Raw genomic sequence first — 22769 nt, 5'->3', positions numbered from 1 at the left:
CCTCTCCTCTCCCAGGCTGCTCACCCTATCATCTCTCAGGACCAGGGTGTCCCAGAGCATGCTTTAGGGGGTGCCTAGAGTTGGGACAGGCCACTAGACATACAGCAGGGACCCTGAACTCAGTTGCGACCTCAAGGGCGTGGGGCCCGTTCTCCTCCAGTGAATCTCCCCGGGATGTTCTGCTGGGAGGCCCCCCTAACCTTAACACAACAGGTGCCCAGGGGCCCTGAGCAGAGTTCACAGGTCACACCTGCCCCTCTTCAGCCTGTCCTGCCCCAGGCAAAACAACAGTGACAAAGACTTTCCAGGATCCCTGACAACCCTCCCTGTTATGTGGCCTTCACCTCCCGCTTCCTATGTCTGGTCTTGGGTGTGGAAAGGACCTCAGAGGTTAAACTGTCACCCCCACCCCCTCTCTGGCCACCTCTGCCCCCAGCCACTGCCTGGCCACACCCGTGACAGCTGGAGCTGACAATTCTGCTTCCTTCAGGGCAGAGTGGGCACTGGCCTGGAGACTCCAGCGTGTGCTGGGGCACAGGCAGCCACGGCTCTCAAAGCTGCGTCAGTGGGAGTGGGGCTGCTGTGTGACTTGGACTCAGTCGCCAATGTCCACTTCCCTCCAGTCTTCAAGCGCTGTCAGAGCTTGTCACTAGCAGAGACGAAAGTCACACCACCTGTGGGGGCACAGGCCTCCTTCACAAGGACCCCAGATGGTCCTACAGGGATGCTTGCCTCTGAAGGGGTGGACGCAGGGCTTTCACCACCAGTAATTCAGAGCCCCTCTCTGCCTTCCAGTTCATCCCAACCCCCCTATTGCCCCATTCCAGGCCGACATCCCCCCGAGATGCCAGAGCGCATGTCCTGTTTGCTCCCGGCCCGGAGCTTCCTGCCCCTGCTGCGTTGCTGGCCTTGCCCAGGACGGTACACGGAGGCCGCTGCCCGACGCTTAAGCAGCTAATCCTTTCAACACCTCGAACGGTAGATTCCCTTCACAGGACACTCTTGGCACTTAAATTGCCCTCCTGTTTTCACCCCAACCCTTAGAAAAGCTGGGCTTGGTCCTGTACGAACAAATTCCGCTACTGCGCGGCTTCCAGCTCCATCAACGAAACCCAGCTCATGCAGAGAGGGTGTGACAGGAGGCCCCGCGCCGCCACGGGCAGCTGCTCTGCTCAGGGTACGAGCGGGCGGGGCATTGAGTGCGCCCAGGGCAGGAGCCCAAGCCTCCGCTCAGAGGACACTTGCTCGGGACCAGGGACCGCTGGCTCCAAGAGGAACCACGCACCCCAAAGTCCCCCGTGCTCCTCATGGGCCACCTCTTCTGGGGGTGCTGCTTCCGCCCTGAAAGCCCAGCCACTCTCCCTCCTCAACTCCCTGGTCCGAGGTGTCAGGGACACGCGCAGGGCTCCAGCTGCCTCTTCCTGGAGCCAAGGGGGAGCCGGGGCTTTGGCCAAAGATTCTTCCCGCGCTTCCATGAACACTACATACAGCTCATGCAGGGCAGCTGGGAAGAGCCTCCAAGGCAGCCCCTCCTGGGTTGGGACACACAGAGCTGGGGTCTCAAACTACAACCAGATGGGCCACTGCCTATCTCTGTAAACAGGGTCACGGGAGCTCAGCCTGGCCTTTGTCCGTGTCATCCTCCGCTGTCTGCGGCCGCCTTCACCCTCCGCCGACAGCGTGGTCTCCTCGCTGAGGAGGCTGGAGACGTTCACCGACCGGCCCTTTACAGAAGAGGCTGCCGGCCGCCAACGCAGACCGCTGGCCTCGTGGCCCAGCAAGCACCAGGGGCGGTTTTGTTTCTGGTGAGCGCCCACCCCGCGGGTGTCTGGTGAAAAGATTCCGCGTTGCATCCTGCTGCAAAGGAGCCAGCTGCACAGCTCCAGTCCAGCTATGGACAACCTTCTGCAGGAGACCTTGGGAAAAAGCAGAATTTTGACAAAGGGCAGCTCTGACATCACTGGTGTGTGTTCTCTGTCTACTTGCAGCTGCCCTGGCAGAAGGGGGCACAACCAGAAGAAAAGAGCCTTCACTTGCCTGGACGCCCGGGACACCCAGCCCGCAGTCGGGTACACCACCATGCTGTTGTGTCTCCTGCTGGCTACAGACAACGTCACAGGAAGACAACGTCACAGGAAGACAGCGTCACAGGAAGACAACGTCACAGGAAGACAGCGTCACAGGAAGACAACGTCACAGGAAGACAGTGCCAGGAGCCTGCGTCTGTGAGGAAACAAAGCGAAAGACACCATCTGCAAAAACAGCCCTGGCCCAGGTGAGGGACTGTTTTTTGTTGTCCAGAGACAGCTCCAGCCTGGCTTTGTGCCGCCTGCCCATCAAAGATGACGCATACCCGTCACCACCGCCCATCCCTGACACAGCCAATCCAGAGCCAATGTCTGCTTCTTCAGAGCCTGCCCTGTCACCCAACACAGGCCCACTCCTGTAACGAGTGCTCCTGCCCTTCTCTACCTAGAGGCCTCATTGCACAGCACTTCCCAAGACGTGCAGGCAACCTTTAGCTCCAGCAGGTAAGAAACCTGGCACTGGCCGTTGGCAGGTGCCTTCCTGGCAGGCTTTGGCAGGTGGGCATCCATACAGGTGACAGTTCTGTCGAAGGCATCACTGTCACATGGCATGGTGGCCATGCATCCCATCCCCTCTCACGTCCAGATCCCAAAGACAGTGCCGCGTCATTCCGATGGGCAGCGGGCTATTCCTGGGACCCTCCAGACCCTCAGACTACTTATTTGAAGTCTAAGATGGAGCTGCCGCGATATTTTGGCAGTGAATTAGTGACGATTTGGGGCAATATTAGTCTAATGTTTGGACAGCGACAAAGACAGGGACCAAGGCCTACAGCCCCAGCAGTTCCCACAGGGCTGAGACTGGAGAAACATTGGAAGCTGACTTGCAGATCACCTGAAGGGAGGGTCCAGGCAAGCAGTCATCCCTCGCCTGGGAGCCACCCCAGGAGGCCCGCCGCCCCCTCGGAGCTGGGAGGTGGGAATCGCCCGCCCACTCTGCCACCCAGGCTGCGCTCCCAGCAGGGAAGCTGCGCCCAGCCGTGATATCAGGTGGCTGAGCCCCATCTCCAGGCCTGAGCCTGGCCTGGAAGCCCCAGTCCTTAGGGCCTGGTGCTGGGGCCCCGATTCTGAGGTGGGCTCCAGTGGCGAGTCCAGGCTACGGCTCCTTCCTAAGTCAGACCCTGCGATTGTCCTGGCCACCACCCCAGGGGAGCAGAGCCAGGGGCTGAGAGACACCTCTCCCCAGCATGGCTGAGAATGTAGGGCAGGAGGCTCCTTCTCTCCCTCCAGGTGAGCAGCAGGCAAGAGGCTCGGGGCAGAGGGGTCAGGTGCTCAGGGGAATGTCTCCCAAAGGCTTGGGAACCACGAGCCAGGCTGACCTCCAGCCCAAACAGGACATGGAAGCAGAAGGCAGGGACGGCTGGGGCTGACTCAGGCTGACCACCATCCCCAGTCCCACCCACAGCACTGTTGAAACCCAGACAGGGGCTGGCTCTCCCCATCCCCCACGGCAAGGCTCTGGGGTGACCCCTGTTGTCTGGGGCAAGTGGAGACTCCCCTGGCCACAAAGCCACAGAGACGACTGGCTCCCCATGTGAGACAGCCTTGCACAGGCTGATTCTGACAGGCAGTGTGGGTTCCCATGTCCTCAGGACCACGGCTGGGATGAGGGTTGCAGAGGCCAGAAGGTCCCTGACCTCCAACATCTTCCTGTGTAGCTGGGGAGGCTGAAAGGGGCCCATGTCTGTGCCCTGAGGGTGGGATGCTCCGCTGATGCTCTGGGCAGGATTGTAGGGGCTGGGACAGGAGGAGGGGAAAGAAGGGGAGAGGAGAGAAGAGGGGAGGGGAGGGGAGGAGAGAGGAAGGAAGAGAGGGAGGAGATCTGCAAACAGTGCAGGGGCTGGTGCGCCTGGGGGAAGAGTGGGGCAGGGCATTGAGCCTGGGCCTCCCCCAACTCCTTACTCCCCTCACCCAGGCTCACCAGAGGCTGTCCAGAACACCCACCCTGCTCCCTCGCCTCAGGCATCCCCAGCATATTTCGAAGCCCCGCAGCCACCAAGAGTCCCTCGGGACTGCCTCTTGCCTGGGCTTCTCTCCGGAACCCACTGCCCGGTTGTTAGGGAAGCATCTGCGCTAATCCCACAGCTCAGCCATGCCAGATCCTCAGAGCGGGAGTAAATGGATCCTGAAACCCACGGCCGCTGTTGGGGGAGGCAGGGGACCTTGGGGTTGGCTCCCAGCCCCTCTCTAGCCCTTCCTCTGAGGAACCAAGACACGGGGGTCACGGACAGGAGATTGGGCCACTCAGCTCAGCCAGCCTTGAGTGTGAGGACCATGGGAGTCAGCAGACCTGTCTGAGCCTGGAGAGGGCTTCCTAGGAGGGGGTGTTACCAGGCTGAGGCTTGAGGGTCGAGTTGGTCCGACAAGTGGGCAGCCCGATAGATGTAGGGATGGCGGATGGCTTGGTCTGCCCAGCACCTAGAGATGGAAGGCCAGAAGTGGTACGTGGTGGGAGTGGCTTGAAAGCAGCTCTGCTTCCACCCGTGAGGACAGCGGTGTTCAGACCTCTCACTGTGGGAATCTTCATTAAACTAAAGCTCAGCTGGAGCCCCCGTCCATGAAAGAATGGAACAGATGATCTCCGCCACCCACCGTGTGCAGCTCTGTGCCAGGCTGTGCTGAGCCCTGGAAATGCTCGCCATGGCCCGTCGCACCGGCCATGCACCCTTCTGCAGATGAAGAAGGTGAGGCACAGAGAGGGAGCTTCCCCAGGGTAAGCAGGGCGGGGTGCATGGCCTCTCTGCTGCACCACCCCTCCCTGGAACAGCTCCTAAGTGGAGTGGGAATTCTGCAGAATCCCCAGGACCTGGCCAGCAACAGAGGAGTGAGTGGTCAGACGGGAGACAGAGAGGGCTGGGGGCTGAGGGTACTGGGGCCGTCAGGGCACGGCCTGGCCAATGAGGAGTCAGGCCACCCCCCCCCCCGCCCCTCTGCCACCTGGCTTGACCAGCTGGAGGGCTGTTTGCTTGTTGGACTGGTTTCAGGTTTTCATTTCTTAAGGAGAATCCGGGTGATGGGCAATGTGTGGAGCAAAAGGAAGGCAGAAAGGCAGGTGGGCGGAGTGGGGAGACTGTGGGGTGTGCAGGCTGCAGGGCCGCCCTCCCCGACCTGCATGCATCTGGGCTGGCTGGGGAGTTCCAGGGACAGCAGGCCGGCTGCCCTTCAGGAGAACCTGTAGACCCTCAGCCAGCAGCCCCCACTCTCCCTCCCTGCTGGACACTGGAGTCTGAGCCAATAAGCCAGACCTGCCCTGGGCCTCGGGGTCCAAAGAGGGCTTTCAGGGAGGGCTGACTGCGTGTGGCCTGAACACACGATCCTGGCAGCTGCAGCTGGTGGGGGGCAGGTTCCTGGGCCTGGCAGGGTTGGGGAGGGTGTGGCAGCCTCTGTGGTATGCTGCACAGAGACCCCTCAGGACTGAGGCACACATGGCTCACTGGCCTGCTCATGACCGAAGACTCCTCCGCGCATCACCTTTGGCGATGCGGTTCAGCGGAGGCAGCTGTGTCCAGAGACTATCCCAGGGTGGTCAGCTCTGAGGGTCATCTCAGCTCCAGAGCATCCTGGGATCACAGTGAAGTCGCTGCCTCGCCTGCCCTTTTTCGTGTGGTGTTCCCAAGAACACCTGGTGAAACCCCTGCATGCAAACTCCAGTCCCAGAGGCGGCAGCCCCCTGGGGGGCGGCAGGTGGGAGGGTGGCTCAGTGCTGGGCGGAGAGGGCCTGAGGGTCTGCTCACCTGGCCAACAGCCACAGTGCAGCAGCAGGACTAGCCTGGAGACCCCAGCCAGGCTGGCCTCCAGGAGACAGGAGGTGAGGAGAGCGGAGCCCCCTCCCTCTGCTGGTGGAAACCTCGGGAGGTCCAGGGATGTCAGGAAGACGCACGCCCTCCTGTGAGCCATGGGGGCGGAGGGGCGTGGGTGATGCCGCAGGCTGGCACCGGTGGGCCCGGTCAGGAACAAGTCCATCTGACAGCCAGAGGGCATAGGAGGGGCTCTGAGAGCAGGGCCCGTGGCACCTCCTCCACCCCCGAGAGGGTCTCCTGACCACCGGTGCCCATCTCTGCCCTCTCCTATGCTCTCTGGGTGGCAAGGTCTGGAAGTCTGACATTCCCCAGACCTCCTTGCTTGTGGGGCCAGGACGTGGGTGGGGAGGTGGGGGCTGACCTTCCCCCAGGGCCAGGTGAGGGCCCCACACATGGCTTCTCTGTGCGGGCTCCAGCGAGGTCGGGCCTTGCGTGCCATCGTCTAGATGGCTGCTCTGGGGAGACAGCCCCGCGTTGCACTGGTGTCCTGGGTGCTGGACGCTGCACTCCGCCGCCCTCCCTCACAGCAGGGCCCGCTTGGGCCAGGCAAGGCACTGCAGCTGCGCTGGGCTGACCTGGAGGCCACAACCCCCCTCAGAGCCCCCATATTCCTTTCCCAGGCCTCCCAAGCGTCTCAGGTCTTACTCCCATTCTGCTTGAGGAAGTTTCTTTTCCCTGCACTGACCCCTGATGATACACTCTCCCACACAGAAGACTGGAGATGTATTCTTAGGAAAAATTCCACAGGGCCTGCAGATGGTGGGGACACCAGGGACACTAGGGACACCAGGCACAAAAGCAGGTGCCACTGGGTCCCAACTGAGTGTGTAGGAGCTTCAGTGAAACGCCTGCCCACAGTCAGTACCGAGGCTCCTTCTACCCAGACCCGCTTCTCCCTCAGAACACCTGCAGCCAGGCTCCACCCCTAGCAGGAACAAGAAGAACCTTCATGAAGAAACTAAACTGTTCCACAGAAAAGGCGCACAGACGCTGGCAGCCCGGCCAGCTGCCCCCTCGCCCCATGACCGACGCTATCTCCTGGCTGCCCAGGCTGACCGCAGCTCTCTCCTGGACCGTTGGAGCCTGGATGGCCGGGGATGGAAGGAGCTGCCTGAGCATCTTCAGCAAGGAAGGACGGTCAAGAAAGGAAGGAGGGAGGGAGGGAGGGAAGGAAGGAAGGAAGGAATCAGAACAAAGGAAAACGAGGAAATCAGAGGAGACAGAGATCACGGGGAGCAGAGGGGACTTGAAAACACGTGTCAGCGGAACCCACCCAGCAATGAAATGAAGGAAGCAGAGTGCAGCTGTTTGGACGGGCTCCGAAGTCACCCCGCCGGGGAGGACACTGCAGAGTACGCACACATCGCAGGCCCCATCCGTGTGGAGCCCCAGAAAATGCAAAGTGGGGGATGCAGCCAACCAGTGGAGGGGCCGCAGGGCAGGGGGAGCTCTGGGGACGACAGCGCGGTGACAGGCAGTGGATGGAGGCGTTGGTCCAACGTATCACGCTGTGCATCTTAAGTTCAGCTTACTGTGCAGAAGTTATACCCCAATACAGTTGTTTAAAAATGAAATAAAAAGCCAACCACAAGTGACGTCCCCAGAGAGACCTGAGAAGACGGGGCATCACAAAGTGATAACAGGATAGTATTTTTAAAAAGGAATGACCAGTCTGGGCGCGGCGGCTCACGCCTGTAATCCCAGCACTTTGGGAGGCCGAGGCAGGAGGATCACTTGAGGTCAACAGTTCAAGACCAGCCTGGGCAACATGGGGAAACACTGTCTCTACTAAAAAGGCTAAAAACAGCCAGGTGTGGTGGTGGGCGCCTGTAATCTCAGCTACTTGGGAGGCTGAGGTGGGAGAATTGCTTGCACCCGGGAAGCGGAGGCTGCGGTGAGCCGAGATCGTGCCATTGCACTCCAGACTAGGTGACAAGAGTGAGACCTCGTCTCAAAAAATAATAAATAAATAAATAAAAAGGAATGACCAAAAACCAAGAAAGGACTCTTGAATAATCACTGGAATAAAAATTTAGTAAAACACTTGGAAAATAAAGATGAGATGATATCCCCTGAAGGCAGAACAAAAGCTCAAAGAGATGGACAAAAGGAAACGAAAAATGAATCAATAAGGAACAGAAGGTCGGTCTAAGAACTCCAAACTCCGGCTCACAGGGGAAGGAAATTATCCAAGAAGGGAATCAAGCCCAGACAGCTGGGGTCCTCCGATTGGAAGAGCACACCATGTTCCCAGCACAGTAACTGAGTGAAAATCCAGCCTGGTGTGCATCGTGGTGAAATCCTCACGCTCTCAGTGTAAATACATATTTACCCTAAAAGCTTCCAGACTGGGAGAAGCAAACAGACAGCACAGAGCACTAAGAATCCAATGACGAGAACCTAAGTAGACACCCGTGTCCCTGACCAGAAGCCTCTCGGTTCTGGGCAGTGTGCTGCGTCCCCCGCCAGTCCTGGGTCCGTCCTCGGCAGTCATCTGGACCTTCTGCTCGTCAGTGGCTGCAGAGGGCCGTCACTTTCTGGGAGGCAGCTCGCTGTCTGCTAACAGCCACAGTTCCCCTTCTGTTCCCAAGTAGTTTGAATTGCCAATTCCTTGCTACCCTGCATCCAACTCCAGAACCTCCCCAGGATGACTGTGGTCCCCATACGGAACGTGTGCCTTGCCAGATACAATTCCCCAGGTGTTCACTAGCAAGGGAGGATGCGCTTCTGTGTTCCCACGTTCCAGACCCTGTACTCCTGTTGATGCAGCCTCAACTGGAATCGACTTCTAATGCTTGTTCTTTGCTAATTAATGGTTTTGCTAGTTAATGGTGACTCTGTGGTGATGAGTGTGTGGGCTGCTCCTAAGCCCTCTGGGGTCTGTGTCTGGTGTCATTTGAGAAAGAGGATTTCTGCTTGGCCTGGCCCAGCCCAAAGGCCAGACTCGGATGTGGGTGCTCAGTGTGTGTTAGTTGTGATCGGGGCTCTGAAGTCAGTTCTTGGGCGCCTGACTGGTCGTGCTTTTGCCTCTGTTTCCTCTCAATGTCCTTGGGTTTTTGTGAAAGTCCAGCCGCCTCCATGGTGCTGGGAGCCAGGAGGGGATAGGAGGGAGAGTAGGTGTGTGTAGTCCCTGTCCCAGCCATCCACTGTGGAGGGGCCGTATCCTGACAGCCAGTGTGGGGCAGCAGTGCCCCAAAGCTCTGTGCACCCCCCCAGGGCTGCTGGGGGTCCTTGGAGAGCTGAGGGCTCCTCCGTCCACCACCAAGTAGCCCCCACACCAGGGCCTGCTGCAGAGGCTCTAGAAGAGCATCGTCTGCCTCGCCCACTGCTGTCCTCCACTCCACCCTGGCAAGGACTTCCCGAAGGGCACAGACAGGGGCAGGGTGGGGCTCTGCCAGACCAGGCACGGTGACTCTGCAGACAGCACCCCTCTCTGTGCCTTGGAGCCCTGAGGGAGCCTCAGAATCCTTCTTGACACAGGGCTGTCAGAAGCTACCACCTGGCCAGAGTTCACCTTTCCATCTGAAGCTCTTTGCCACTGCTGGTCTACGCTGGCCATCTGAGTGCCCCCTCGGATGGGTAAGGCTGGAGCTGAGTCCCAGGCCCAGTTCTTCCTGTCTCCCTGATCCCCAAACCTGGCTGGGGACAGGACTGGACATCTGCGCTCCGTCCTGGCTCAGCTGGTCAGCCTCGCAGGAATCCATCCTGGGGCAGGGATTGTTCCATGGACTCCTCCATCTCTTGGAAATCAAAGTCCCAGAGGGCCAGGGTGGTAGAAGTCAGGGACATGGAAACTATCTGCTTGGCTGTGCCCTGGACAAAGCCATGGGGCGGGCCCCAGAAAAGCTGGGTTTTGGTGACAGCAGGAGGTGTTTCGGGGCCGTGGGAGCAGGTCTGGAGGACCAGGGCAGGTGCAAGAGTCCTGAGGGAGCCCTGAATAGGGGATATGGGGCCAGTGGCAGGGCCAGGACCCATTCCAAGGGTTCCTGTAACACAGGAGGGACACTGGGCTGGGTGGTGGGGGCAGGATGGAGAGAGGAGAGGGTGCAAAAGCCCAAGTGGGCTGCCCTCATTCTCACGCAGGTGCGTCCCCCATCTCTGCTCCACCAGTAACTGTTGGTCACCTTCATGGGCCTTTCCAGAATGGTGTGACCTGGTCCCACCTGGTGCAGATCTAGGGTTTGGGGAGAGTCATGGGCAGGCTGGGCATGGCCTGTATAGAGGGCAACCGAGGGCTCGGGCCCCTGAGGAGGGGGAGATGAGCAGGGAACCCCGTAGGGAGGCCTTCCAAGCAGAGGGCAGCCTGAGAGGCTTAGTGGGGTTGAGGTGAGCGCCTCGTGGGTGGGGTGGCCGCAGGCCTGGTCCTGGCTAGGCAGTGTGCCCCGTGATGGTGAATGCAGGAACAGAAGGGGGAGGGTGGGGAGAGGCTGGTGCCGTGACCACAGGCCATGCCGCAGGGCTGGACACAGCCAGGCCCGGGAGCCGGGTGTACGGTTTTCGAGACCTCTCACTCCATGCGGATGGTTGTGGGGAGGTGGGGAGAGGGAGCCGCTGGAATGGGCCAGGCCTGGGTGCGTCTGCAGTGGCAGGGGCAGACCCCCAGGACCTGGGTACCAGAAAACGATGTGGGCTCTGATACAGTTGTGGTGTTTCCTGACTTTGGTCTTTGAGGATCACCAAAGCCCTGGAAAGATCTGGCTCAGCCAAAGGCCATGGGTGCTGTGGGGAGGGGAAAGAACAGAGATGGAGGAGCCCAGGGCTGCTGGTCCCCCGACCCCCCCACCAAATGCACCCTGGCTCCCTGAGCTGGTTCTGGGTCCAACTTGTCCCTGAAGCCTCCAATGCCCCAGAGTTAGGGACAGGAGGGTTTCCAGCTGCAGGCAGAAGCCTGGAGGCATGCATGGGCCAGGAAGCCAGCCCACCTGAAGGCGGAGGGGGACAGAGGCCTCCAGAGCCTCTGGAATTGGGACCACACTGCCCAGTCCTGAGCTACTTCTGCAGGTCACAGGAAATGCAGGCCCCGCAAAACAAGAACCCAGGGCCTCTGAAAAATCAGGAAGCTCAGGACAGTGGTGCATTAAAGTAGGTAGAGCCCAGTTGAGCACAGGGCCTCTTGGGCATGGCCCTCCTGAGCATGGGGCCCTGTAGAGTGCAGGCCCTCCTGGGCATAAACACTCCTGGATATAGGCTCTCCTGGGCATGGGCCCTCCTAGGAATGGACCCTCCTGGGCATAGACCATCCTGGGCATGGACCCTACTGAATATGGGTCTTCCTGGACATAGGACCCTCCTGGGCCTGGGCCCTCCTGGCATGGACCCTACTGTGCATGGGCCCTCCTGGACATGGACGCTCCTGGGCATGGACCCTCCTGACATGAGTCCTCCTGGGCATCGACTCTCTTGGACATGGACCCTCCTGGGCATGGATCCTCCTTGGTTGGCATGGACCCTACTGGTCATAGAGCCTTCTGGTCATGGATCCTCTTGGGCATGGGCCCTTCTGGGCACAGGGCTCTGTTGTGTGTGGACCCTCCTGTGAATAGGCCCTCGTGGACACTCTACTGGGCATGGGTCCTCCTAGGCATGAGCCCTCCTGGGCATGGACCTTCCTGGGCATGAAGTCTCCTGGGTATAGGCCCTCCTGGGTATGGCCCCTCCTGGGTATGGCCCCTCCTGGGAATGGGTCCTCCTGGACATAGACCCTCCTAGACATGGGTCCTCCTGGGCATTGATCCTCCTTGGTTGGCATCGACCTTCCTGGGCACAGACCCCTCCTGGTCATGGACCCTCCTGGGCACAAACTCTGCTGTGAATAGACCCTCCTGAACATGACTCTACTGGGCATGGGTCCTCCTAGGCATGAACCCTCCTGGGCACAGCCCCTGGACATGGACCTTCCTGGGAGGGTCCCCCAGACATGGACCCTCCTAGGCATGGGTCTGCCTGGCATGCACCCTTATATTATTCTGTTTTCATACTGCTATAAGAAACTGCCCGAGACTGGGTAATTTATAAAGGAAAGAGGTTTAATTGACTCACAGTTCAGCATGGCTGGGGAAGTCTCAGGAAACTTACAATCATGGTGGAAGGCGAAGGGGAAGCAAGGCACCTTCTTCACAACGCAGCAAGAAGAAGTGCCGAGCCAAAGGGGAAGAGCCCCTTATAAAACCATCAGATTTCATGAGAACTCACTCTCTATCATGAGAATAGCATGGAAGAGACTGCCCCCATGATTCAGTTACCTGCACCTGGTCTCTCCCTTGACATGTGGGGACTGTAATTCAAGATGAGATTTGGGTGGGGACACAAAGCCTAATTATACCATTCTGCTCCTAGCCCCTTCCGAATCTCATGTCTCTTTTACATTTCAAAACCAGTCCTGCCTTCCCAAAAGTCCCCCAAAGTCTTAAATCATTCCAGCATTAACCCCAAATTCCAAGACCAAAGTGTCATCTGAGACAAGGTAAGTCCCTTCTGCCTACAAACCTATAAAATCAAAAGCAAGTTAGTTATATCCTAGATACAATGGGGGTACAGGCATTGGGTAAATATACCCATTCCAAATGGGAGAAATTGGCCAAAACAAAGGGGCCACAGGCCCCATGCAAGTCCGAAATCCAGGTGGGCAGTCAAAACTTAAAGCTCCAAAATGATCTCCTTTGACTCTATGTCTCACATTCAAGTCAGGCTCATGCAAGAGGTGGGCTCCCATGACCTTGGGCAGCTCTGCCTCTGTTGTTTTGCAGGGTACAGCCTCCCTTCCAGCTGCCTTCACAGGCTGGTGTTGAGTGTCTGTGGCTTTTCCAGGTGCATGGTTCAAGCCATCAGTGGATCTACCATTCTGGGGTCTGGAGGATGGTGGCCTTCTTCTCACAGTTCCAGTAGCAGTAGGCAGTGCCCCAGTGGGGACTGTGTGGGGGGGCTCCAACCCCACATATCACTTCTACACTGCCCTAGCAGAGGTTCAACATGAGGGTTCCACCAGTGCAGCAAACTTCTGTGTATCTGCAGGCCCAACACCACATGTAAGCCACCAAGGCTTGGGGCTTGCACCTCTGAAGCAAAGGTCTAAGCTGTATGTTGGCCCCTTTTAGCCACTGCTGGGATGTGGGGCACCAAGTCCTGAGACTGCACAAACCAGCAAGGCCCTGGGCCCCAACCACAAAACCATTTTTTCCTCCTAAGCCTCCAGGCCTGTGATGGGTGGGGTTGCTGTGAAGACCTCTGACATGCCCTGGAGACATTTCCCTCATTGTCTATGCTATTAACATGTGGCTCCTAGTTACTTATGCAAATTTCTGCAGCTGGCTTGAATTTCTCCTCAGAAAATGAGTTTTTCTTTTCTATCCCATAGTCAGGATGCAAATTTTCTAAACTTTTATGCTCTGCTTCCCTTTTAAATGTGAGTTCCAATTCCAAATCATCTCTTTGTGAATGCATAAAATTGAATGCTTTTAAGAGCAGTCTTGAATGCTTTGCTGCTTAGAAATTTCTTCTGCCAGATACCCTAAATCATCTCTCTCACATTCAAAGTTCCACAGATCTCTAAGGCAGGGGCAAAATGCTGCCAATCTCTTTGCTAAAGCATAGCAAGAACCACCTTTATTCCAGTTTCCAGCAAATTCCTCATCTCCATCTGAGACCACCTCAACCTGGAATTCATTGTCCATATCCCTATCAGCATTTTGATCAAAGCCATTCAACAAGTCTCTAGGAAGTTCCATACTTTCCCACATCTTTCTGTCTTCTTCTGAGCCCTCCAAACTGTTCCAACCTCTGACTATTACCCAGTTCCAAAGTTGCTTCCACATTTTTGGGTATCTTTACAGCAGCACCCCACTCTCTGTGGTACCAATTTACTGCATTCATCTGTTTTCATACTGTTATAAAGAACTGCCCAAGACTGGGTAATTTTAAAGGAAAGAGGTTTAATTGACTCACACTTCAGCATGGCTAGGGAGGCCTCAGGAAACTTACAATCATGGCAGAAGGTAAAGGGGAAGCAAGGAAACTTCTTCATAAGACAGTAGGAAGGAGAAGTGAAGGGAAGAGCCCCTTATAAAACCATCAGATCTCATGAGAACTCACTCAGTATCACGAGAACAGCATGTGGGAAACAGCCCCCATGATCCAATTGCCTCCACCTGGTCTCTCCCTTGACACATGGGGACTATGGTTATTATAGGGATTACAATTCAAGATGAGATTTGGGTGGAGACACAAAGCCTAACCATATCAACCCTCCTGGGTATGGACTCTTCTGGACATGGACCTTCCTGGGCATGGACACTTTTAGGCATGGGGCCCTCCTGTGCATGAACTGGCCTGGGCATGGACCCTCCTGGGCATGGGCCTTCCTGGGCATGAGGATCTCATGGGCATGGCCCTTACTGGGCATGGACCCTCATGGGCATGGGGTTCTCCTTGACATGGTCCTTCCTGGGCACAGGGCTCTGTTGTGTATGGGCCCTCCTAGGCATGGACCTTTCTGGACATGAACCCTCCTGGGCATGGACCCACCTCAGCATGGACCCTCCTGGGCATGGAACCTCCTTGACATGGACCCTCCTGGGCTGGACCTTCCTGGGCATGAACCCTCCTTGACATGGGCCCTTCTGGTAATGGACCTTCCTAGGTAGGGACACTCCTGGGCGTGAACCCTCCTAGGCATGAATCTTTCTTGACATGGAGCCTCCTGGGCATGGAGCCTCCTGGACAGGGACACTCCTGGACATGTATCCTCCTGAGCACAGGGCCCTCTGTGCACATGACTCTCCCGGGCATGGGGCCCTCCAGGGCATAAACTCTCCTGGGCATGAACCCTCCTGAGCATGGACCCTTCCAGGCATGGGACCCTCCTGGACATAGACTCCCCCAACCAGGCATGGACACCCTTGCGTATGGACCCTCCCGGACATGGGACCCTTTTGGGCATAGAGCCCTCCTGGGCACAGGACCCTCCTGGGAATGAGGCCCTTCTGCTCATGGACCATCCTGGGCATGGACCTTCCTGGGCACGGAACCCCCCTAGACATGGACCTTCCTGGGCATGGGCCCACCTGGGCATGCACCCTTTTAGGCACAGAGCCCTTATGGGGCTCTCCTGGGCATGGGCCCTCCGGAGCCTGGGGTCCTGTGAGATGCCATCAGCTGCATGCTTGTGCTGTGTCCCTGCAAGAACATGACTGCCATCTCTCTCCAGTCCTGTGGAACATGGAACAGGGTGGGGCGGTGCCTGTGGACATGCAATATGGGATGACAGGATGGGGTTTGAGCCCGGGCCGTGCTGGCCCACACTCACAGGAGGTCTCTGGAGTGCCCCGTCCTTCCAGCTTGGGTTTCGAGATGCCCTCCATGCAGGAGTACAGGAGAGGCAGAAACCAGCAGGACATTGCGCCTTTACCTGGGTGGGCACCCAACCCCTGCCCCTGCCAGACATGGTTTCCAGCCTTTCCCTGAAGGAAGGAGAAGAGGGCTGGGTTCCTTGACAGACCCTGGCCACCCCCTTCACTGCCACCCACCCCAACCCACCCTCACCTGCTTGACCTTGGTCACCCCCCCTTGCACCGCTGTGCAGCCCCTACATGGAGATCAGCCGCTCCCAGCCCTGTCTTGAGCAAGGAAACCTGGGCTGGGGGCCTCTACTGTGGTCCTGCCAGGAGCTTCCAACAGCCCCTGCTCACACTCCAGGTGGGTGGGGGTGGGAAGGGGTGAAAGGGTCCAAGAGGGACCTCAAAGTGAAGAGCCCCAAAGGGTCCCTGGAAGATGTCCGCCAGCCCTCCGAGCCACGCGCTCCCTCCCTGCCTCCCACCACATGAGTGGGAAACACAGAGGGCCCCACTAGGACTGACTCTGGGTGGGGAGTTTTATTCCAGCCCCGAGGGGCAGCAGCAGGTGTCATCAAGGCTGCACCCTGGCCAGCAGGAACCCACTCTGGCCAGGTGAGCTGGTTCTGGGGGTGGCAAGTGTGAGGCCCCATCCCGGGGGTCTCTGACATTGGCCTTGCTCTGGCCTCAGTCCTCTTGCCATTGTCCCTGTCCCTCTCTCTTCCCAAGAGAGCAGGTACCTGGGCCGTCCCTGCCCACCCAAGGCTCCAAGAGAATACACGGTGAGTTCAGGGCTGATCCCGGGCTCCTTGCTACTGGTTCCAGCTTTCCCTGGCAGGCAGCACCTCCCGGAGCCCCCGACACCTGGCCCACAGCGCCCACGGCACGCCTCCTAGGCGAGGGTCACACACAGAGAGTCCTGGCTTTTGTGGGCCTTAGCACTGGGAGCCACGGCCAGTGCAGACGCCTCCTGGAACTCCTTGGCCGTGTAGTAGTAGCAGATGGCGTCCAGGCAGCAGTTGGCATCTGAGAGCTTGCTGGTTATGTACAGGGCACGACGGATCGTCTCCAGGAGGGCACAGGCGTTCCAGCCCACAGCGAGGCGCACTGTCAGCCCCACGTGCAGGGGCAGGAAGCAGACCACAAACACCACGAGGTTGGCCCAGACCATGCGGGCAGCCTTGCGGGTGGCCTCTGCCTGCCCCACGTCGGTGGGTGGCCTCTGGGCCAGGGCAGTCACCACTTTCAGGGAGCAGAAGACCACCACGGCCAGGGGCAGGTAGAATCCCAGCAGCGGGAACGCCATGGAGTTGAAATTGTGCCGGGTGCTCCTGAAGCAGAAGCCGCCCTCCTGCATCCCCAGGAACCAGCGAGCCACCAGGGAGCTGATGACCAGCACCCAGAGGACCGCGCACACGGCTGCAGCCTGCCTGGGCGACCGCAGCCCGCGGGCACGCAGCGGGTGCCGCACGGCCACATAGCGGTCCACGGCGATGGCCGTGACCAGGCTGATGCTCATGTACCTGTTGGTCAGGTAGATGCCCTGGGAGAGCTGGCACAGCGGCGTGTCTGAGGTGTCTCGCAGGGAGTGCAGCACGAAGGGCAAGGTGCACAGCAGGCAGAGGTCGGCCACCGCCAGGTTGGTCATGTAGATGCGGGTCTCCGTCCACTGCTGCATGCGGCAGCAGAACACCCAGAGTGCCAGGCTGTTGAGCAGCAGGCCCAGCACCAGCAGGACGCCCAAGTAGGCGTAGAAGCCGAGCTTGATCGTTGGGGGCCAGGTGAGGTCGCTGGAGCCACAGGTGTTGTAGGTGCCATTCATGGTCCTGGGGGCACAGGGAGCTGGAGGTCAGCAGAGAGCGAGCAGGGGGAGCAAGGCACTGCCCCCACTCTGCCCACCTCTGGGCAGGGATGTGGGAGGAGGTGAGCCCCGACCCCACATCCACAAACACAAAACTCCTCAAAGAAAGCATGGATGCCGTAAAGAACTCCAAGTCACCCTCGAGGTCTAACCCCTGGACAGATCCTCTTCCCATCTCCTGAGCTCTTCTCTCCTGGGATCTGCCTGCTGTCATGGGGCAGGAAAGGAGGCAGAAGGAGCTCCACGTTCCCCTCCAGTCCCCAGCCCAGCAAGCCCTACCCTCCAGAGCGCAAATCCTGGACAGGGAGCCCAAAGGGCCACCAGCCTTACCCAGCACACAGCTCTTAGCAGGGAGGGCTCAGAGGCAGCGGCACCTGTCAGCCCAAGGATGGGAAGACCAGGCTCCCGGACAAAGCCCAGGGTGGCCCCTCCACCCCTCCTGGCACCCGGCTGCAGGAGGCACCCACATTTGACTCCACACCTGCATCAGCCCTTCCCCACAGCAGAGTCCAGGACAGCTGGGACTCTGGCCTGCCCCTACCTCCCTGTGAGCCCACCCACCCAGTCCTGAGCTCTGCAGGTCCTGCCTGCATCAGCCTGAGGCCCCATCCCAGTCCCACATCTGGGATCAGGGATTCACCCCTTGAGCTCCCAGAGGCCAGAGCCTGTGACGGCAGCCCTGCCCCTTCAGGCCCAGCCATGCTGCTCAGGGGCCGCCCAGGGGTGGAGCTGAGTATCCTCCTCTCCGTCACTATCAGGACCACCCACAAAGTCACCCCTCCACTGTCCACGCCAGCCTCTCGCTGTCCCCAACACCCTCCGCGACATAGCCCAGGAAGGCTGAGACCAGCCCCGGCTGGACTTGGGCAGGGTCTGGTGTCCAGGACATGGGCTAGAGTCATCCTGACTCGGCCACCCCTGCAGCTGGGCAAACTTGTTTCCTCATGATAAGGGGTGCTGGTGTCACACGCAGACGGGTGTGAGACGGAGCTGCTGGTGAGCGCCCAGAGTCCAGGACTCACAGCCACACGTCCCACCACCCGGGTTCCTCAGTGGGTCCAGGAAGAACCCGGAGGGGTGAGGGCGGGAGAACCCTCTCCCCCAACCATCAGGCTGTCCTCTGGGGCATCCCGCAGTGGCTTCCTGCTGGGCTGGTATGGAAGGTGGGAAGGACTCAGCCCACAGTGAAGGGCCTTCCTCCTCCCTCTGCCTCCTCCCTCTGCCCAGAGGAGCACAAAAGGTCCCCCAAATCAGGAGGGGAGAGCGCCCAAACCCCGTGACTGCAGCTGCTGGGGACCATTAGTGCTGGGACGCATTTCCCCACGGTGGTCTCCGGGAACTCCAGGTCCCCAGTCCATGAGGGACGCAGGGCACAGGTTTCAGCCAGAAACAGAAACATTCTGCCCCCTGGCTTCAGTCTGTCTCCTTAGATCCCAGCTCTGGTGAAGTACAGCAGATATTTGCTGACTTCCAAGTTTCAGGAGCCCTTCCCCCAAGTGCAAAGTGCTGCGCGCCCAATGGTCTCTCTCCTCCCTTCTTGAGGGTCCTGCTTGCTTTCTCTCTGATTCATGAGCAACACCTTGCCCTCGTTCCAGGGACTTTTGGAGGGACCCTGAGCCAGGCCAGGCTCCGAGGACATCCCCAGAACCCACTGGAACCAATCGCTGGGATCTTCCCTTCCTGTCGGGCCTGTAGTCCTGTGGCAGCCCCCGCTGGGGGCCAGGAGATCCCAGAACCTGCTCAGAATCTACACCTCAGAGGCACCTGAGCTGGGCAGGCACTGTGCGTTGGGGAGGGCTCCGTGCAACTGGCCTCCTACTCTCCCCACCTGAGTACTCGAATCCACCAGAAGTCCAGGGCCAGCCTGGGGTGGTGTGCAGACCTGGAGGGGGAGGGGGTCTGCATGGCTAGAGGGCGATTCTTTTGCTGCCCCATCTTGAGTAGAGGCAGCCTGGGACCCTGCCTCATGGGAGGTGAGGACCCGAGGGCTCGTGTGCCTAGGCCCCTTCCCATTGCCCCAGCTTCCCCCATCCCTCCCCATGGCTGCCAAGGGGCTCTCAGGTCACACATACCCAGGGCTGCAACTTTCACACTTGCCTCGGTGTGGCCCAGTATTTTGTGGGGGAATGTTTAACTGCAGGCCAGGCACGGTGGCTCATGCCTGTAATCCCAACACTTTGGGAGGCTGAGACAGGAGGATCACTTGAGGCCAGAAGTTTAAGAACAACCTGGGCATCACAGGGAGACCCTGTCTCTACAAAAAAAAAAAAAAAAAAAGACAGAAAATTAGCTGGGCTGGTGACGCGTGCCTGTAGTTCCAGCTACTCGGGAGGCTGAGGCAGGAAGACGGCTTGAGCCCAGGAGGTTGAGGCTGAAGTGAGCTATGATCGCACCACTGCACTCCAGCCTTAGGAGACAGAGTGAAACCCCATCTCTAAGAAGAAGAAAAAAAGTCTAACTACAATATTTAAATTTTCCTGTTTATAATAAAACAAACACTGAACTATTAGGGAGAAAAATGCAAATGTTCCAAGAGTTTCGAGGTGTACGTAGGCTTCGAAGAAGTGCCCTGTTCATGGGTCCTTGTCTCGCCTGTGGAGTGCCTCCCAGAAAAGTTCAGGAAATCAAGGCCCAGGCTTTAGCCCAGACGGCATGGGGCCCCTGGGAGCTAACATGGCCAGCACAGATGCCCACCTACTGCCCCAGTCCCGCACAGGAATCTGTGTCCAGGCCATGGACTGTAGCTGGCCTCCCGCCTCAGCTCCTCAGGCCTGTCTTCCTCAACAGACACCAGCACCATCAGCCTCAGGGAGCTCCCGCTGCCACGGACTGTGGGGATGGGGCCCTTCCACTTCCTGCCCAGGAGGCTGTGGGGATTGGAGCTAGCAGCACGCCTCTGAGGCCCCGCTTCCCCTTCTGATGACAAGGTCAGCCTCGGCTTCTGCACACAAAAGCAGAAAAGTGCCCTTTGATTCTGCACTGAGCAATCCAGGAGAGAAACCTGGCCACAGACGGGCGATCCAGCCACACCGGAGCCCCTCCCCAGCCCTTCCCCCTGTCTGGACCCGGGACCCACCCAGACCCCAGAGTGCCTGGCTGGCCTGGGATTGACACCACAGGCCCCAACCACTGCTGAAGCCGTGGGGGCACGCAGTGAGGTGCAGATCCCTGTGGCCCAGGCACCAGAGTCCCCCGTACCTGTGACCCCACTGGGCCTGGGCCCCACACAGCACACCACACCCCAGGACCCAGGATGGGGCTGTGAGTGACACGAGTTCACCAAAGTAGCTGCTCACCTCGGGGCCACAGCACCGGGTATTCTTTATTCTTGTTTTCAAATGTCACATCCCACACTCCAACAAGCTGCTACCCACACACAGGCTCCAAGTCTTCATCAGCCTCAGTCACCCCTGAGACCCCGTCACAGCCTCAGCCCACCTGAGACCCCGTCACAGCCTCACCCCGCTCTGAGACCCCGTCACAGCCTCACCCCGCTCTGAGACCCCGTCAGAGCCTCACCCCGCTCTGAGACCCCGTCAGAGCCTCACCCCGCTCTGAGACCCCGTCAGAGCCTCACCCCGCTCTGAGACCCCGTCAGAGCCTCACCCCGCTCTGAGACCCCGTCAGAGCCTCACCCCGCTCTGAGACCCCGTCAGAGCCTCACCCCGCTCTGAGACCCCGTCAGAGCCTCACCCCGCTCTGAGACCCCGTCAGAGCCTCACCCCTCTCTGAGACCCCGTCAGAGCCTCACCCCGCTCTGAGACCCCGTCACAGCCTCACCCCGCTCTGAGACCCCGTCACAGCCTCACCCCGCTCTGAGACCCCGTCAGAGCCTCACCCCGCTCTGAGACCCCGTCACAGCCTCACCCCGCTCTGAGACCCCCACCATGCCCCTGCCCCGCTGGGAGGCCCCTAGGGCAGTGGGCAGCACTGACCTGCAGGCAGCTTTGGCCTCCCGGGTGGAGTGTGTGACCCCCGCTGCCAAAGCCTGCACAGTGGCTGTCTGAGAAGGGCTGGGGGAAGTGAAGCTGGGGTGAGCCACCCCTCGGGGCTGGTCCCAGAATCTGCCCCTCCTTAAGGTGGGGGGGTGGGCGGCTCACTGACGGCAGCAGGGCAGGGGTAACAGGAGTTCCCCACTGCTCCTGCACCATCCCCAGCTAGAGGGCGTGGGGGATTTCTGGGAGGGAAGTGGGGTGCCGGCTGCCTGTGCTGACACCTCTGAAGAGCCAGCATCCTTGTTGAGGGCACACATTTGTTCTGGAAACAGCGTGAGAGACAGACAGCAAAACCAGAGACGCTCCAGCCCCGCCCACGGAGCCTTCCTCCTCCCCAGCCCACTTCTGCCCTGTCATCTCGGAAACCTTCCCAGGGCCCAGCCCTCCCAGGGTCTGCGGTCAGCCCGTCCTCCCCAGTGCCTCATGCCCAGCCCCGAGACAGGGTGCAGCACGCACACTCATCCTGGTTCATGCAGACACGCTCCGTGGGCGCCTTCCAATACACACACACACACACGCTGGCACACATGCACACACATGCACATGCCAATGCACACATGCACACACACACACACACGCCAGTGCACACAGGTGAGAGGCACATGCTCCGGCACACGCAGGCAGGCTGGCTCCTCCCCTGCCTCCCCCCGACTTGGCCACCGGCCCCTCCTCCAAGCCCACCCCCTCAGAAGCCTACCCAGACCACCCCTATCTGGTCTAGAATATTCTCCCTGGCCCCCACCTCCTCAGCGGACATCTTCCTTCTGAGCTCATGGTGGGGGAGCCCGTAGGCCCAGGCTGCTCCCCCATGGTGCAGAGCACCCCCTTCCTGGGCCCTGTCCACCCTGAGAGCAGGAGCCTTGTCTCCTCAACGTGGGCCCCACAGCCCCTGACCACAGCCTCTCCCTCCTCAACGGCTGGGATAGGCTGGGGAGAGCTTCAGTTTCACCCCTCCTCACTTTACAGCGGTGGAAACGGACGCCCAGGGAAGGGAAGCGCTTGGCCCAGCGTCACACAGGTAGCGGCAGGTCTGAGACCAGTGCCTGGGCCTCCTGAGCCAGACCAGGGCTCTCTACCCAGAGGCACCTGAGGAAGCCCTGGCTGGGCATCGGTCCTTCTCTGCTGTCATCCCGGGCCTGGTTCCTGTCCCTTTCTTCCTGCTTCCTCCTGCTGTCCTTCCTGCCCTTCCTCCTGCTTCCCCGGCTGTCCCTCCAGGCCCAGTCCCCAGTATGTGCCCTTGGGTTCCCTGCCCAGTCTCCATGGGCCATGATGTTCAGTGGAGAGGGGCCTCATCCTCGGGCAGGAGGCTCAGATTTGGGTTTTCATCCGCCGGATCTCAACTCCCACCCCTCACTCTGGCCACAGGGTCTGGCCTCTGGGGTCAGCAGAAGGCACGGCACCTGATCAGTCCAAGCCCGGCCGCCGTCATGCAGGGACTGGAGGTGCAGGGCAGGGCATCTCCCAGGAGTGCTCCTTCCACCTCTGGCAGATCAGATGGTGCCCCAAGCAGGCCTACCCAGCCCACCAGAGCCAGGGCCCTGCAGAGCTCCCCCACCCCCCCCCCACCAGGCCAGCCATGAACTCCACCGTGCCCCCTCTGCTGGGCATCATTCCTCCCCGGCAGTGGCCTGGGGCACCCCGTCCCCAACAGGCCTGGCCTCCCTGACGTGGCCTGGCACCTGTGCTCCTCACACACTGGA

At 59.5% G+C, this 22769-nt stretch overlaps 1 protein-coding gene across 5 annotated transcripts in view; it reads right to left on the bottom strand.

The window, feature by feature from the left end:
* Positions 1-13795: 13795 nt before the first annotated feature.
* The window catches only part of GPR35 (G protein-coupled receptor 35), a 31115-nt gene continuing 22141 nt past the window's right edge, over positions 13796-22769 (bottom strand). For 2 of the 5 annotated variants that reach the window (XM_055379963.2, XM_063695354.1), the window contains one exon: positions 13796-17039. In XM_055379963.2, the coding sequence (XP_055235938.1) occupies positions 16106-17039 (934 nt within the window). In that variant the 3' untranslated portion in view covers positions 13796-16105. Of the gene's footprint in view, positions 17040-19146; positions 19329-19768; positions 20016-21009; positions 22609-22769 lie in introns of those variants that run through there. The other 3 variants (XM_063695355.1, XM_019022829.4, XM_055379966.2) reach the window with 3 other exon arrangements.

The sequence above is a fragment of the Gorilla gorilla genome, chromosome 11 (genome assembly GCF_029281585.2).
Source record: "Gorilla gorilla gorilla isolate KB3781 chromosome 11, NHGRI_mGorGor1-v2.1_pri, whole genome shotgun sequence".
Taxonomy (NCBI): Eukaryota; Metazoa; Chordata; class Mammalia; order Primates; family Hominidae; genus Gorilla; species Gorilla gorilla.
This window is presented reverse-complemented; position numbering and strand designations above follow the sequence as displayed.